The following is a 16,545-nucleotide window of genomic DNA, read 5'->3' as shown; positions in this document are numbered from 1 at the left end:
CCTGCCCCAAAAAGATACCATCTGTGATTAGTTGATCACTCATTTCGAGCCCGGCTGTCCATTTCTGATCAGTTAATCATCAGCCTGGCTCCTCATTCTGCACCGGCGATTGGCTCATCGGCCATGCGGTATCAGAGCGTCCATCTCGGCTGGGTTAAACATTGACCCGCAGCCTGACTGCTTATCGCTGACTGGTTTATTGCTGACTGGCTAAACGGCTGGTTCCACATCAGCGGTCAGCTAACAGCTAGTGTGTCCTTCTGAGAAGCCGTTGAGCTTTTTCTAGTTAGTGTCCTCATGAACTGTCAGAGGCAGCGCTTCGTACGAAACGCACTTCTGAGAACTCTGTGTGTGTGTGTGTGTGTGTGTGTGTGTGTGTGTGTGTGTGTGTGTGTGTGTGTGTGTGTGTGTGTGTGTGTGTGTTACAGAGATGCGTCGGTCCTTTCAGTTGTGTGTTTGAGATGATGTCATTTTCTGCTGATCTCATTGGTTAACAGAGACAGCGCCCATTTCCTCCCTGCTGACACACACATTGAAACAAAAAGACGTTCGCACAACCACACACTCAGTCACGCGTGCAGTGAAACACACATGCGTGCACACACACACACGCAGTGAAACATGCAAATGAAAACAGTTTCTCAAAGTATAACGATCTTAAAGTGTGTCCATGTGTGTGTGTGTGTGTGTGTGTGTGTGTTGCACAGACACACACACGGACACATACAGAAACATTCAGATAGAGGAAGATGTTCACATTCTCACACAGACACAGTCACATTTGAATACACACACACACACACACACACACACATTTACATGACACACAAGCAGACTGTGTCCTCAGGGATCCAGTGTTCCACCCACACCATCCTGTCTGCAGGATCATTTACATAGAGACCTTATTATTAGACCCACTGTATACTGTGTGTCTATGTGTGTGTACGTGTGCATGTGCACGCATGTCTGTGTGTGTGTATGTCTGTTTGTGTGTGTGTATGTGCGCACATGTGTCTGTGCGTGTGTGTGTGTGTCTGTGCGTGCGTTGGGGTGCGTGCATCGTTGTGAGTATGTGTGTCAACTCACTGCAGGTCTCTGCTCCATGTGTAACTGCACATGTGTACCAAAGCATCCAGCCCTGGTGTGCTTCAGCACAGATGCGGGTTATTATAATCATTATCATGATTATTGTTATTATTATGATGATGATTATGTGTTCATCTTGAGTTACACAACACATCTGGCACTGGACAACCAGCGGGACTGGTAAACCGGGGTTCTGTTCCCCATGTCTCGTTTCAGCAGTAACCTTAGTCATCCTCTCCTGCAAACAGGAAGCGTGCAGCCTGTGGCGACGAAGACGTTTCACATGACATTTCCAGTGTCACTTCGTATGTTTTCCAGCCCTCATTTGCTCCTTTTCTGTTAACCAAGAGAAACCATAACTGTCACACAACAATGCATGAACACCAGACTGACGACAACCAGCAAGACTGGCTGAGGAAGGTCATGTCTTTGTGTTGTCAGTCACTGGCTGGAAACTAAATAAATAAATAAAGCAAACAGAGACAAGTTGCTGGTCTTACAGAGGGGGTCGTATTTAATAAATAGGGTTTGTTTAAGGTTGTGACCCTGGCTGTGTTTTTGGACACTGGACTGATTTAATGTGTAGTAAGCATGGCTCTGTTCACATTCAGCGAGGTAAATGATTGCAACTGATAGAGTAATGTTTTGTGTGTGTGTGTGTGTGTGTGTGTGTGTGTGTGTGTGTGTGTGTGTGTGTGTGTTTGTGTGTGTGCATTGGCCAAAGCTCTATTTAGGGACATCTGATTGAACTGGCTAATTTTTACTTTGAAACCAAAATAGCCATTTGACGTCATTGATAGAGCCTGCAGCTTGTTACTCTCCTCTAGCATGTGTGCATGTGTGTGTGTGTGTGTCTGTGTGTGTGTCTGTGTGTGTGTTTAAGCCCATGTGTGAGTTTGTTGGTCTACAGATACAGGTGTTAATTTCTCGACTCTGAATCTCCCTCTCTCTCTCTTTCTCTCTCTCTCACTGTCTCCCTCTCTCTCTCTCTGGTGTATCTGATATCGCCATGGTGGTGTTGTTCCTACGACATCATAATTAATGTTGCTGCAGGACCATCATTGCAACTGACCAATCATGTTGTTGTGATGTCGTGCCTTTGCGACGGGGAAAAAGACAGTTGTGGGTTAGAGTGGGTCAGCTATCAGTTCAGTTAAGGTTAGCTATTGGTTAAGTTAAGGTTAGCTATCAGTTAAGTTAAGGTTAGCTATCGGTTAAGGTTAGCTATTGGTTAGGGTAAGGTAAGTGTTATGTTAAGGTTAGCTATTGGTTAGGTTAAGGTTAACTATTGGTTAGGTTAAGGTTAGCTATCGGTTAGGTTAAGGTTAGGGTAAGGTAAGTGTTAGGTTAAGGTTAGCTATTGTTAGGGTAAGGTAAGTGTTAGGTTAAGGTTAGCTATTGTGAGGTTAAGGTTAGCTATAGGTTAAGGTTAGGGTAAGGTAAGTGTTAAGTTAAGGTTAGCTATTGGTTAAGTTAAGGTTAGCTATCGGTTAAGGTTAGCTATTGGTTAGGTTGAGGCTAGGGTAAGGTAAGTGTTATATTAGGGTTAGCTATCGGTTAGGTTAAGGTTAGCCATTGGTTAGGTTAAGGTTAGCTATCGGTTACGTTAAGGTTAGGGTAAGGTAAGTGTTATGTTAAGGTTAGCTATTGGTTAGGTTAAGGTTAACTATTGGTTAGGTTAAGGTTAGCTATCGGTTAGGTTAAGGTAAGTGTTAGGTTAAGGTTAGCTATTGTTAGGTTAAGGTTAGCTATCGGTTAAGGTTAGGGTAAGGTATGTGTTAGGTTAAGGTTAGCTATCGGTTAGGTTAAGGTTAGTGTAAGCTAAGTGTTGTGTTAAGGTTAGCTATCAGTTAGGTTAAGGTTAGTGTAAGTGCTGGGTTAGGTTGGGGTTGAGGTTATGTTAGGTTAGCTTTGGTATTTCTTTCGGCCTTTTTCCTGTGTCGCAAAGGCATGACATCACAACAACATGATTTGTCCGTTGCGGTGATGGTCCTGGAGCAACATTAATTATGATGTCATGGGAACAACACCAACATGGCGATATCAGATCATGCCTCTCTCTCTCTCTCTCTCTCTCTCTCTCTCTCTCTCTCTCTCTCTCTCTCTCTCTCTCTCTCTCTCTCTCTCTCTCACACACACACACACAGCTAGCAAGAGAGCTGTTTGTATGTCTCAGATAAGATTATGGTGGACAAAGTGAGTGGCGTGTGTGCGTGTGTGTGTGTGTGTGTGTGTGTGTGTGTGTGTGTGTGTGTGTGTGTGCCCGCCGCATTAGAGATTACCCTGTTGTGTTGTGGTGTTTTTTAACAGGTCCATATAGTTGTCAGAGGGCCTTTTAATGCCTGTGGACTAAGATTCAGACGTGGGATCAGAGCACCAGCTAAATACCTAATATGGAAATGCAAAAGCCACATAAGGGATCTTACTAAACCATGTCAGTCAGTGTATTTAGGTTAAGCAGATGAAGTGACCACAAATCACAAGCACTGTTGGTCGAGTTTTCTTGTACCGGTGTGTTCCAGACACAGTCAACTCCGGAAAACAGTCGCCAGAAGCGTATTCCTTTTCACTGAGCGCAGTACCAGTGGTCCGTGTTAGCCGTTATCACCGAACATTCTTGTTTGCAGTCTTGGTGCTACAGTGCCCATAAACAGCCCATCAAACACAAGTTTTGCTGTTTATCCTGTTTGTCACCGCATGACAGAGCAATAGCAATAAGCTACCTCAAAACAGTGTGATTTTATCTCTCTGCCTTTCTCTTACTTCATATCTCACCATGTCTCTCTCTCTCCCTCCCTCTTGACTTCCTTTCTGTTTCCATCTCTCTCTCCCCAGTACTCAGTGCCAGCCAAAAGGAACTGCTGGAGACAGTCAGCTATTCATCTCGATATGCCCTGGGTCTTTTCTACCCCCCAGCTGCCCACATAGACGTACCTTGGGCAGTTAACTATGTGGCTAACAACGCCTGTATACGCTACATTGCCATCGACGACCGCAAACGCAGCAGAGGTTAGCAGACATCTCTGCCTGTCCCCTCTACATGTCACTGTGTCTCTGTCTTATTTATTCTTGTTGTGTTTCTCATTTCCTCTCTGTTTTTTTGAATTACTTCCTCTTTGTCTCTTCCTTTCCCAGGGTCTGTTTATCTTCTTCAATTTTTTTTCCAGTCCTGATCTCTTTTTTTTATTTTTTATTTTTGGCTGCTTACATGCACTTTTTTGTGTGGTTCTATGAATGTGTTTGTGTGCACATGCTTTGTGTGTGTGTGTGTGTGTGTGTGCGTGCGTTTGTGCTCGCGCGCACGTGGGTGGGTGAATAGAGTCTCCAGACTGCGGCCCATCCATGGTGGTCCACACCAGCGTTCCTTTCGGCCTTCAGCATCTGGAGCAGGATAAGGAGGCAGTCCAGCCGCTCATCTTGGAGGAACTCAACAAGCTTCTTCCTGGCCTACCCCAGCCAAGGAGTGTCAAGTGTCACAAATGGAGGTACTCCCAGGTGAGCAGATAATTTCTTTTTTTCAAATTTGGAGTCAAGTGAAAAGTCAGAGACAGAGTCAAGTGCCGTCCAGCTGTATCGGTGAGCCAAAAAAAAGAGGTTAAGAAGGGGGCCAGTCTTTAAAATCAACTTTCAAAGGAGCAGGGGAATGTTTCAGAAGTGGCCAAACCACCGAATGGACTGGTGGTAGTATATTACATAAAGTAAGCAGAGCAGACTAGACATTAGTGGTACATTGCCTCTGACCAGCAGATCTGACCACTGGATTTTGACATGTGTAGCCCAGAATGCCTCTGATGTGGCTGAAGGGGCCACAGGATGTGCCTGTGAGAAGGTTGAATTAGTGACAAAATCATATCTCAAACAGCACTTGAAAGGCATCAACATAGGCAGCATCTTCTTTACATACCAATGCTTGAGATGCACACTAAGATAAGACTGTGCCTTGCACAGGAGCTCTCTGAATGGGTTGAACTCTGTATGTGCAGAATTAGACCAGCAACCTCTCTACTCACAGGTCAGTTGCCGTAACTGCCTCTCCAAAAGTTGTTGAGAAATGCTAACTTTAAATGGAATGGGATGTTTAGAACTCCATCCATCCATCCATTATCCGAACCGCTTATCCTGCTCTTAGGGTCACGGGGATGCTGGAGAGTATCCCAGAAGTCATTGGGCGGCAGGCGGGGAGACACCCTGGACAGGCCGCCAGGCCATCACACATGTTTAGAACTCAACTGTTGAAAAAAATAACTGTTTAAAATCTGTCCCGCGTTCAGTTTACCATTTTCCCAGTGGAGTTTAGATTTCACCCCACGGCCTCCTCGGACGTGTAGGTGTGTGTGTGTGTGTGTCTCCACACACATGCTTGTCTCAGTGCATGCAGCCGTGCTGAGGTGATTGCTACATCTGTGCATGTTTTGCTGGGACAGTGTGTGGGTTTATGTGTGCAGGTCAGTGTGCGTCTGTGCACATGCGGGGGTGCCTGTGCGCTTGCTATGGCTGCATGTTTACATCCTGAATGCATCCATATGCTTTCCTGTGTGTGTGTGTGTGTGTGTGTGTGTGTGTGTGTGTGTGTGTGTGTGTGTGTGTGTGTGTGTGTGTGTAAAAAAGAATTTGTGGTGTATAGAGAGACTGTACACAGAAACTACACTTTATTTCCCTTTCAAGTGTTTATCTTGAACTGTTTATCTGTGCCGTCCTGACTGCTTGCTACCACGGTCAGGCTTAATTCCCACTACCACCCCCCCCCTTTTTCTCCCCAATTATATCTGGCCAATTACCCCACTGCTCCACCCCCTCTGCCGATCCAGGGAGGGCTGCAGACTACCACATGCCTCCTCTGATACATGTGGAGTCGCCAGCCGCTTCTTTTCACCTGACAGCGAGGAGTTTCACCAGGGGGATGTAGCACGTGGGAGGATCACGCTATTCCCCCCCAGTTCCCCCTCCGACCATGTTGGTAGGCAACAGAATAGACCGCCACCGCTACGCTACTCGGACGCCCCCATTAGCACATTTCTGTCAATGAGCAGGGTGCCAATACCGACCTAGGGCTGTTATTCTGCTTACATCAACATATATTTATATTTTATTTTTTCACCAAGGGCGGTCTGACAGGACACAGAAGCGGGGCAGGCTAAGCTAGCTGCTAGCCCATGCAGACCGGCAGTTCCGATAACACCGAGGGCGGTCTGGCGGCGGCCTCGCCTAGCGTTTACTGTGTTTTAATGTGGAGTGCGGGGAGGTGTCGAAGGTGTCTTGGTGGGAGAGCTGGCGTTGGATCAGCTGGGGGCGACTAGTCTGCTGCATCCTGTGGGCCCAGGGACCACGGCCCTGCCAGAGCTGCGCCCAAAGAGGAAACACCGAGGGTGGTCTGACAGGACGCGGAAGCGGGACAGGCTAAGGTAACTGCCAGCCCATGCAGACCGGCAGTTCCGACAGTCATCCTGGCTGGCATTCGTTCCTTGGACGGTGGAATTTTTGGACTGTGTTGCACTGAGTGGACTGTTTGTTCTCTCTGTTTTTGTAGGTTTTTGGTGGTGTCGTTTTTGGGAAATTTGGGATGTGTGTTTTTGTCTTTTGTGTTGCACTGCTGTGGGCTGGGGGAAACAGAATGTCATTTCTTTTGTGTACACAAGTACGCAAAAGAAATGACAAATTGTCCCTGATTCCTGAGAGTGTCCAAACCCTTAATTATGGGTGTGACTTTTTTATGTAGTAGGGATGAGGCACAGCTGAGGACCACTGAATAGCCATAATCACAAGAGAGAGCACACATGGGTGTTAATATTGCTATTATGCAACAGTTACAAGCAAAAACACGGTGTCCTTTCCTTGAAAGTAATGCGTATAAATACTTCAGAGTTAAAATAACAGAAGAGAAGAGCTCTGACCGCCGCAAGGGTTTGCATTGCATGCGGTATATCTCCTCAGTCAGACGGACTGGAGTATTTCCCTTGCCAGTCGGGTCGCTCGGTTTAACACTTTGTGTAATGATGCTCAAACCGAGCACTTGCATCATAATAAGGAACTCAACGAGACTTATTTTAAACTGCGACACCTGCACCAGACTAGAACTGGGACAGACCTGGAACCGAAATCAGAATAATTAATCCCCAGCCCCAACGGAGAGGAAGTATTAAGAGGGAACCGATACTCTGGTTCAGGGCCGGAAACCAAGCCACCCCCTTCTGTCCACCAGACACAGATGATGATAAGATGAATAAGTTAATAAAGAGGAAAAATAAGTTCTCCTTGTCAGCATTTGGGCGTGTGTATTGGCGAGCCCTTGGGTAATAAGTTTTAGAATTTCCACAGTGAGTAAAAGATATTAAGATGTTGCTGATTTTCACAACATATCTCTGCAATAAAAAGGACATAAATTTGAACCGTGGTTAGAGGGAAAGTGGTTAGAACAGTTTTGTCTTGCAGGGGTACGGTCTCTGTGGTGTGAAAGTGTATGTATGTCTAACCCTTCTTTAAAAAAGTCATCTTCATCACTCAAGTCATTGCATAAAGGCACAACAAGCCATAAGCTCATTTTCCTATGATATGCTTTCCTATGCTTGCTGTGCAATTACAAAATTAATTACAAATTACAAAAATAACCATCCAAATGAAATGAAAATTGAAATAGGAATGAACAGTGTTTATAAGTATAGCCACTTCCAGTGTGGGAAGATGGCAGCGTGAATTCATGTTCGTGGCGGCCTCACCCAGTACCGTCCGTGCAGTGTCTTTGTCCACGTCTGCGTCTAAGTTTGTCTTCATTTGATGGCTGGGAGAGCTTGGTCTGCTGCGTCCTGTGGGCCCAGGGACCACGGCCCTGCCTGGAGCTGCACCCGAAGAGGTAACACCGAGGGTGGTCTGACAGGATGCAGAAGCAGGGCAGGCTAAGCTAACTGCTAGCCCATGCAGACATGCAGTTCTGATAACACCAAGGGCAGTCCGGCGGCGGCCTCGCCTAGCCTTGACTGTGTTTTGAGTGTTGTTGTGTGGAGTGCGGGAAGGTGTGTCGAAGTTGTCTGGCTGGGAGAGCTGGTGTTGGATCGGCTGAGGGAGCCTGGTCTGCCACATCCTGTGGGCCCAAGGACCACAGCCCTGACCAGAGCCGTGCCTAAAGAGGAAACTGAGGGCGATCTGACAGGATGCGGAAGCGGGGCAGGTTAAGCTAACTGCTAGCCCATGCAGACCGGCAGTTGTGACAGTCATCCTGGCTGGCATTGGTTCTCCTGGACAGTGATTTTTGTTGTTGTTTAGTTTAGCTATGTGCGTTAGTTTGGATATAGTATGTGTTTTTGTAGTTTTCGGATGTGTGTTGTTGTCTTTGTGTTGCACTGCTGTGGGCTGGGAGGAAACGATGTTTCGTTTCATTTCATGTTCGCAAGTGCATGAAATGAAACGAGTAGTGTTTCTGATTCTTATTCTTTGGTGTTAACATTAGCGAGGTCTCACTGAACTTAACTGCAACACAGGGAGGAGAGAGAGAGAGAGACAGCCAGCAGGAGACGCTGGCGGGGTGTAAAGCTCATGCGAACCAAGAGGTTATTACAAGTGTCTGTATGCAAGAAAGAGTCGTGGTACTCCTCCGCATAAAAGGTAGAAGTGCCGGTACAGTGCACCGGAAAATACTGTCCCACTGTGGGTGCTGAGTGCACCTCCTCCCATCCAAGGGTCGGATCCCTTCTCAAGACATGTTCTCCTGTCAACTCCCCCTTTACTTTTTCCCTCCCGGCCTTCCAAGTGTCTAAACGGATCCAAAAAATTCAGATAGCTGATGAAGGTCTGACGACCGTAAAGTTGCATCCGGTTCCCAGTAAAGCTTGTTTTGGACGAAGACGGTGTGCGGAGCTCCACTATATTATATTACGTTGTATTAGAGTTGATATATTATTCTGAGGATGGAACACAACTCCCAAAACCATCGCGGCCCAACAGCGTGAGCGGCAGAATGCTCCCGCGTGTGCAGCCGCGGCCTAAATGAAGCAGTGTTTGGTGGTGGCAGTGAATATTTACTGATGACTGGCTCCTGGATGGTGAAGTCGGAGACCTTGCTGCAACAGTCCTCGAAGCATCTAAATATGGGGCCACTTTAACTGCTCTCTCGTACTCGCTCTCTCCTCCCCTTTAAACACACCCACATAGTTTGGCACAGAACACACACACACACACACACACACACACACACACACACACACAAAGTTCCACAGGGTCCAGGCCTGTGGTCACAGCCTCCCACACAGATGTTCCTTCACCCCTGACCTACAGTGCTGTGTGTGTCTGTGTGTGTGTGTGTGTGTGTGCACAGAGGGCGGAAGAGCATCTAGAAACATTATGAAGTTTACTGAATGACTGTTGCTGAAGCTCTCGGCTTGTCATTCCACATGTTAGGCGTACAGCCTTGATCGCCAAAAGTACAAGCAAGCCCACAGAAGGGGGCAAGAAGGTCAAGTCCACAGAGACCTGGTGAAATTCCTCTGATCTTTCCCAATGATCACGTCAGTGACCGTTGACGAGGAGGGAGTATGGAATAAGGGACATGGAAAGTCATAGAAGAGAGATCCCCCCCCCCCCACCTTTTCTCCCCAATTGTATCCGGCCAATTCTCTTCCGAGCCATCCCGGTTGCTGCTCCACCCCCTCTGCTGATCCAGGGAGGGCTGCAGACTACCACATGCCTCCTTCAATACACATGGAGTCGCCAGCCGCTTTTTTCACCTGACAGTGAGGAGTTTCGCCTGGGGGACATAGCACGTGGGAGGATCACGCTATTTCCCCCTCCCCCCCCGAACAAGCACCCTGACCAACCAGAGGAGGCGCTAGCTAGTACAGCGACCAGGACACATACCCACATCCGGCTTCCCACCCGCAGACACGGACAATTGTGTCTGTAGGGACGCCCGACCAAGCCGGAGGTAACACTGGGATCCCCCGTGTTGGAAGGCACCGGAATAAACCGCCACGCCACCCGGATGCCCCCCTAGAAGAGATATTCTTAACAGTGGGCAAACTGTGGCAGCCAAGCTAGATGAAGCATGGCTGCAGCTTCATCCAGACAGGGAAGATGTATCACATCGGCCCCCCCGCACGGCCTCCTTCCTGGTCTGCCTGCTGTTCTGGTGGAGTAGTGTTGAATCTAGTGTCCGATCAATACTTTTATCTATTGATTTACGTATAGCCATGATGCATAGGCAACGTGTCAGAGCTGTGTCTGTGAAAATAGGGCAGCAGTGCGGTGAAGGCTAGAGAAACACGTTTGCGATTGAAAAGTCGCCTGTTTGAATACCAGACCAGCCAGAGAAATCATGTAACTCCACTGCTGCATACTTGTGCAAGGCACACTTCAAGTTATTCCAGTGGATCTGTTCAGTGGGAGGGGCGGTTTGGATTTTGCCTGCGTAAATGAAGATAAAAAATATGTGATGTCATCTTGAAAGCAGGATTCGGGTACTTAACGCATACTTAACACATACTCGTTTTGTGTTTTATAAAAATTAAAAAAAATTACACAGGAGTTCCACAGGGTCCAGTTAAAACAGGGTTCCACAGGGTTCAATTAAAACCCCAATTTTTGGATGCAAAGCACCTCAGGAACCTATCTTCTCACTGGTTGTACCATCTGTGTAGATTCAGATTTTTCTTTTTTTAATAACATAATTTTCATTGGTAAGGAAATTGTCAAAATATATTTTCTCTGCCCCCCCCCCACCACCACCACCACGATCGCTCTAGTCTCTCCCCTATATTGCTCATGTGGTTTCATTCCATTTAGGATTTCCTAGGAACACCATCGACAGAGATTAAACTACTGGTTTGGGATAACATTTCCCCCGTCATTTCTTTCTCTCCTTAAAAAGCGATCGGAGAGAGGATTTGAATGATTGGACAGTACTGCAGGGCGCGCTACCTCTTTCATCAGCGATGAGGTGGGGGGGGGGCGGGCTTCAACCCGGTTTTATAAAACCTGCATCGGCATCTCTGCCTTCAGTCAGGTGGACTGTTTAACCGTCATCTGTGGTAGACGTGACGGGGTTGTATAGCTGTCTACACCAGCCTGATGTATGGCGGTCGTGCAAAGCAAGGCCTACGGCAGATCAATTACACAGCATGTTGTATTGATAATGGACGCCCCGGTGGTCATTCATTCTCAATGCAGCGGCACTGAGAAGTATTGACCATAGAAACCCAATTAGCTGATGGTAATTAGGTTGGGCCTGTCATTACTCAGAGCACTTCAACAAAACAGATCACTCTTTTGTTTTGTCCTATTCCTCTTTCTCTTTATCCTTTATCTAACACCTCTCTTACCCCCCACCTCTCTCTCCCGCCATCTCGCATCACTGTCTTTTCTCCCCTTTTACCTCTCTCTCTCTCTCTCGTCCTGTCCTTTCCTCTCTTCCTCACATGTCCTTTACTTTTTTCTTTTATTTATATCACATCCTGATTGGACACTTAACATCGACACGGGGCTCGGCAGGTCGAATCCCCGTGTTACCTCCGGCTTGGTTGGGCGTCCCTACAGACACAATTGGCGACATCTGTGGGTGGGAAGCCGGATGTGGGTATGTGGCCTGGTCGCTGTAGTAACGCCTCCTCTGGTCAGTCGGGGCGCCTGTTGGGGGGGGATAGCGTGATCCTCCCACGCGCTACGTCCCCCTGGCGAAACTCCTCACTGTCAGGTGAAAAGAAGTGGCTGGTGACTCCACATGTATCGGAGGAGGCATGTGGTAGTCTGCAGCCCTCCCCGGATCGGCAGAGGGGTTGGAGCAGCGACCGGGGCGGCTCGGAAAAATAGGGTAATTGGCCAAGTACAACTGGCAGAAATTCAAAAAAAAAGAGAGAAAGACGCTGGTGAGAATGAAGACACGTTAAACGGTGGCCTGTCAAATAATTGTGTTCGCATGTTGTCTCAAATCACATTGGAACTGGTGTTCATGTGTGTTGTATGCGCGCTTGACAACTCTGTACCTTCTGAACAAGGACATCACTTTCCCCCTGGGAGAAGCTTTGCTGTCTTAGCCGGTCTGGACTTCCGCCGTCCATTATGATACTGGCAGTTCGCCACTACAGAGCGCGCTGCTTTTAAAGGGAATGAAAGTAAGTGACTTGATTGGTTGTAATTGAAGACAGCCCCCACCACTCCTCCTGATCATTTGTTCCTTCTAATCCACTCTTTAAATCAAATCAAATCAATTTTATTTGTATAGCCCAATATCACAAATTACAAATTTGCCTCAGTGGGCTTAACAGCAACGCAACATCCTGTCCTTAGACCCTCTCATCAGATAAGGAAAAACTCCCTAAAAATCCCCTTTAACAGGGAGAAAAAATAGGAAGAAACCTCAGGGAGAGCAACAGAGGAGGGATCTCTCTCCCAAGATGGACAGCGTGCAATGGATGTTGTGTTCACGCAATTTACATAATACAACATTGAAAGAGGATAACAGAATTATAATGGACATAAAATTTATGAAGAACATGATGCACAGGATGCCAAGCAGTGTCCACGTGCCAACGGAGCAGTCCAGGACCCAAGCCACGCGACCAGCATCATCATGTACTAAGAAAAACTTGCATGTATTAGAGTCTCTGCGTCAGCCATGGAGAGAAAAGACCGAATTTTAGATATGTTACGTAAATGGAAAAAAGGCAGTCTTGGTGATTTCTTTAATGTGCTTATCAAAGGAAAGGCTGGGATCAAACGTAAAACCAAGATTTTTGGCTGCCACACTTTGTGAAACCACAGAGTTGTCGATTGTTATCGTTACTTGATCAAATTGGTGTCTGTGTCTAGCAGGGCCAGCGACTAGCATCTCGGTTTTATCTGAATTTAAAAGCAGAAAGTTAAGCGACATCCAGTTTTTCACAGTAGCCAAGCAGGCCTCTAAGTTAGTCATTTGAGTATGATCATCAGCCCTTATAGGCACATACAGCTGAGTATCATCAGCATAGCAATGGAAATTTATTCCGTAACTGCGTATAATTTGGCCAAGAGGTGTAATGTAAAGAGAGAAAAGTAGAGGGCCAAGTACTGAGCCCTGTGGCAAACCATGTTTAATGTCAGAAAATGTTGATATAATATTATTATAGCAGACACAATGTGTTCTTCCAGATAAGTAGGACTTAAGCCAAGAGAGAGCTAAGCCAGAGACACCAAAATTACAATTTAATCTATCCAAAAGTATACAGCGATCAATTGTGTCAAAGGCTGCACTGAGGTCCAGTAGTAGAAGCACAGAAGTGGAATCATAGTCGATCGCCAGTAGAAGATCATTTACCACTCTGGTCAGAGCAGTTTCAGTGGAGTGACAAGGCCTGAAAGCCGACTGAAAAGGTTCATATAGATCGTTTTCTTTTATATGGGTCAAAAGTTGTTGATACACAACTCTCTCTAGTACTTTAGAGAAGAATGGAAGATTAGAGACTGGCCGATAGTTATTAAGAGACCCTGGATCAAGGTGCGGTTTTTTAAGTAGAGGTAAGTAACCACAGCTGTCTTAAAACTGCTGGGAACAATGCCAGTAGTAAGAGATAAATTAACGATGTCTAGCATTGTAGGTCCAAGAAAAGGCCAGAGGTCTTTAAATAGTTTTGCTGTAAGGGATCAAGTAGGCAAGAAGTTGGTTTAGAAGCTGACATGAACTTAGTCAAAGTATCAAGTGAGATGGTCTCAAAAGCTGTAATAACTGAAACTGTCAGTGACTCATTGTGTAGATATGAATTTAGTATGACAGGATCTGCAGGAGTAGATGGAGTTGAAGAACTAATTTTGTTTAAGATCTCCTCAACCTTATTGCAGAAAAAATCTAGAAATTCATGGGCTGTGAATGGTGAGCAGCTAATAGATGACTGCTTTTTAGTAAGTTTACATACAGTGTCAAAGAGAAATCTGGGGTTATGTTTATTAATATTTATTAAGTGAGAGAGATACGATGTTTTTGCAGTAGATAAAGCACGCTTGTATTTCAATAAACAAGCAAGGTGCAGAGGCACAGTTGACTGTGCCTCTGCTGTGCCTGATTACCGCCAATGCAGCATGTCCCAAAATTAGCAAAAAGGTGTTAGCCACACCTTAGCAGCCTTGGCAGCACCATGGCCCAGTGGTTAGCACTGGTGGCTTTTCTCCGGTTTCCCCTACCATCTAAAAGACATGCATGTTAGGGTTGGTGCTCCTGTCTGTGCCCCTGACCGAGGCAATGTGGAAAGACGAAGTGGAGTTGGTGACCCTGGGTGCTGCACGGCGGCTTCCCACTGCCCCTAGCTACACAGCTAGGATGGATCAAATGCAGAGAAGAGTCTCCCCAACGGGGATTAATAAAGTATATCAAAATCAAATCAAATCAAATTAGATCGACTTGTGCTGTGACGTAGCGCCAGCACCTTTGACTGCACTATGACCCAGAACCTCGAGCCCTGAAGGTCAGTTTGTGAGTGAGTGTGTAAGAAGCTGGATAGATGAGGTGCTTCGCATCTAAAAATGACAATTTTTTTCAAAAAATAAGTAAAAGGATGTATGTTGTATTTACGTTCCTCTCTCCCTCTCCCTTTTCTCTAGGTGTTAGCCTCAGTCCCTGACTGCCCGGGCCAGATGACCCTCCATGCTAAGCCCCCATTGGTCTGCGGGGGAGATGGCTTCATCCACTCGAATTTCGATGGCTGTGTGGAGTCGGCGCTCCGGGTTTTCGACGTGCTGAAGGCCTCGCTATGAAGAGGAGGAGGAGAGAAGAGCTAGGAGAACCAGGACAAGTGGATTTCACTCAAACCCTCAGGAATGAGAAGACGTTATGGGGGAATGATTCGGTGACATGTCGTATGGATCAAGATGGGCTAATTTACCTCTACAGAGAGTGATGTGCAGATAAAAAATGAAATATGGCTGCGGACTTGTCCAGCCTGGTGCCTGTCAATCAGTGCCATTTATCAGCTCCTAACTCTTTCTTTCTCCCATCTTTTCTCCATCCACTTCATACTCTTTTTACCTGACATGGATCCTGTCTTCTGTCATGCTGTTCTTCTCTTCTTTATTCCATCCCTCTTATTCAGATGTGCTGATTTCTGAACGTGGTGGAGGAACAGATCAACAAGGGAAGGAGAAAGGACTAACATCTGTTGATTGTGTAAAGTCATTCACATTTTGTAAATAAAAGGTATTACATGAACTGCCAAAGACTCTGAAACTTTTTATTTTTCAGTTTCAGGTTGAATAAAAAATATGTGTCGAACCTTGGACTGTGTGCCATTCCTTCAATATTACCTCCTGCTGGATTGGGACGAGTTTTCCTTAAAAGCTGAGAACTAACTTATACGGCACAAATCTTCTCCTGGATCGCCACCTTGGCATGGTGGAGAAGCTTGCGTGTACCAGTGATCTCAAAGAACTATGCCGTCCAAAGCTTGACTCCCAGTAGGGTCACCCAAGGTGGATAGGTCAAGGGGGAGGTTCCAGACAAAGCGCGATCCAACAAAGACCTCGATGGTGGAACTGGCGGATGAAGGCTGCAACAGAGGGTGGTCCCCAATCGTCTTGGTTCTCCATGCCATTAGACTCTGGCCACCCCCTGCCAAGGACTGTGTGGTGGCTGCAGGCGCATCAGCCTCTCTACGTAAAAAGCTGTCACATTCAGGATTCCTCCCATTATGCGGCTCCAGGATCGGCCTCTATGCCCACCTGAGAACCCAGAAGGATGACGGTCATATTCGACTCCGAATGACCGCTGATGATGATGATGATGATGACAGCCCAAACATTGGATTTTAATCCCTTTTGGTAGCTCTGAGCTTGTGCTGGTCAAAACAGCTGTGGAAAATAATTTACATGTTGAAGCTAATTTTAGGGTGAGTAAGTACTTCAAATGTTAACGTTGCACTCTCGTCAAGCCCTCGACAGCTGATATCAAGAAGCCAGGAGCCCTTCAGCAAGGCACACATCCCCCAACTGCACCAATAGCCCACCCAGATAGCATCTGGATGTGGGCCACTTCAGGCAATGATGCGGCACTGGTGGCCTTCTTCTGGCCCTGACAAAATGGATGTGAGCCTGAAGTGGCCCACATGTACAGTGGTGCTTGAAAGTTTGTGAACCCTTTAGAATTTTCTATATTTCTGCATCAATATGACCTAAAACATCATCACATTTTCACAGAAGTCCTAAAAGTAGAGCTACCAAAAGGGATTAAAATCCAATGTTTGGGCTGTCATCATCATCATCATCATCATCAGCGGTCATTCGGAGTCGAATATGACCGTAGCCCCCCTTCCCATCCACCCCTATGTCTGTGTTATGTTCATCTGTCGTCTTGCTTCACTCCATTTATTGTAAAGCGACTTTGAGTACTTGAAAAGCGCTTTATAAGATTGATTTATTATTATTATAATAAAGAGAACCCAATTAACAAACGGGACAAACATATTATACTTGGTCATTTATTTATGGAGGAAAATGACCCAATATTACATATCTGTG

At 46.4% G+C, this 16,545-nt stretch overlaps 1 protein-coding gene across 2 annotated transcripts in view; it reads left to right on the top strand.

The window, feature by feature from the left end:
* Positions 1-15,298, top strand: part of rnls (renalase, FAD-dependent amine oxidase) — a 33,448-nt gene extending 18,150 nt beyond the window's left edge. For both annotated transcript variants that reach the window (XM_056297538.1, XM_056297537.1), the window contains exons 5-7: positions 3,922-4,095; positions 4,406-4,581; positions 14,638-15,298. In XM_056297538.1, the coding sequence (XP_056153513.1) occupies positions 3,922-4,095; positions 4,406-4,581; positions 14,638-14,790 (503 nt within the window). In that variant the 3' untranslated portion in view covers positions 14,791-15,298. The remainder of the gene's footprint in view (positions 1-3,921; positions 4,096-4,405; positions 4,582-14,637) is intronic.
* The last annotated feature ends 1,247 nt before the right edge of the window (positions 15,299-16,545 follow it).

Source organism: Lampris incognitus, chromosome 17 (genome assembly GCF_029633865.1).
Source record: "Lampris incognitus isolate fLamInc1 chromosome 17, fLamInc1.hap2, whole genome shotgun sequence".
Classification (NCBI taxonomy): Eukaryota; Metazoa; Chordata; class Actinopteri; order Lampriformes; family Lampridae; genus Lampris; species Lampris incognitus.
This window is presented reverse-complemented; position numbering and strand designations above follow the sequence as displayed.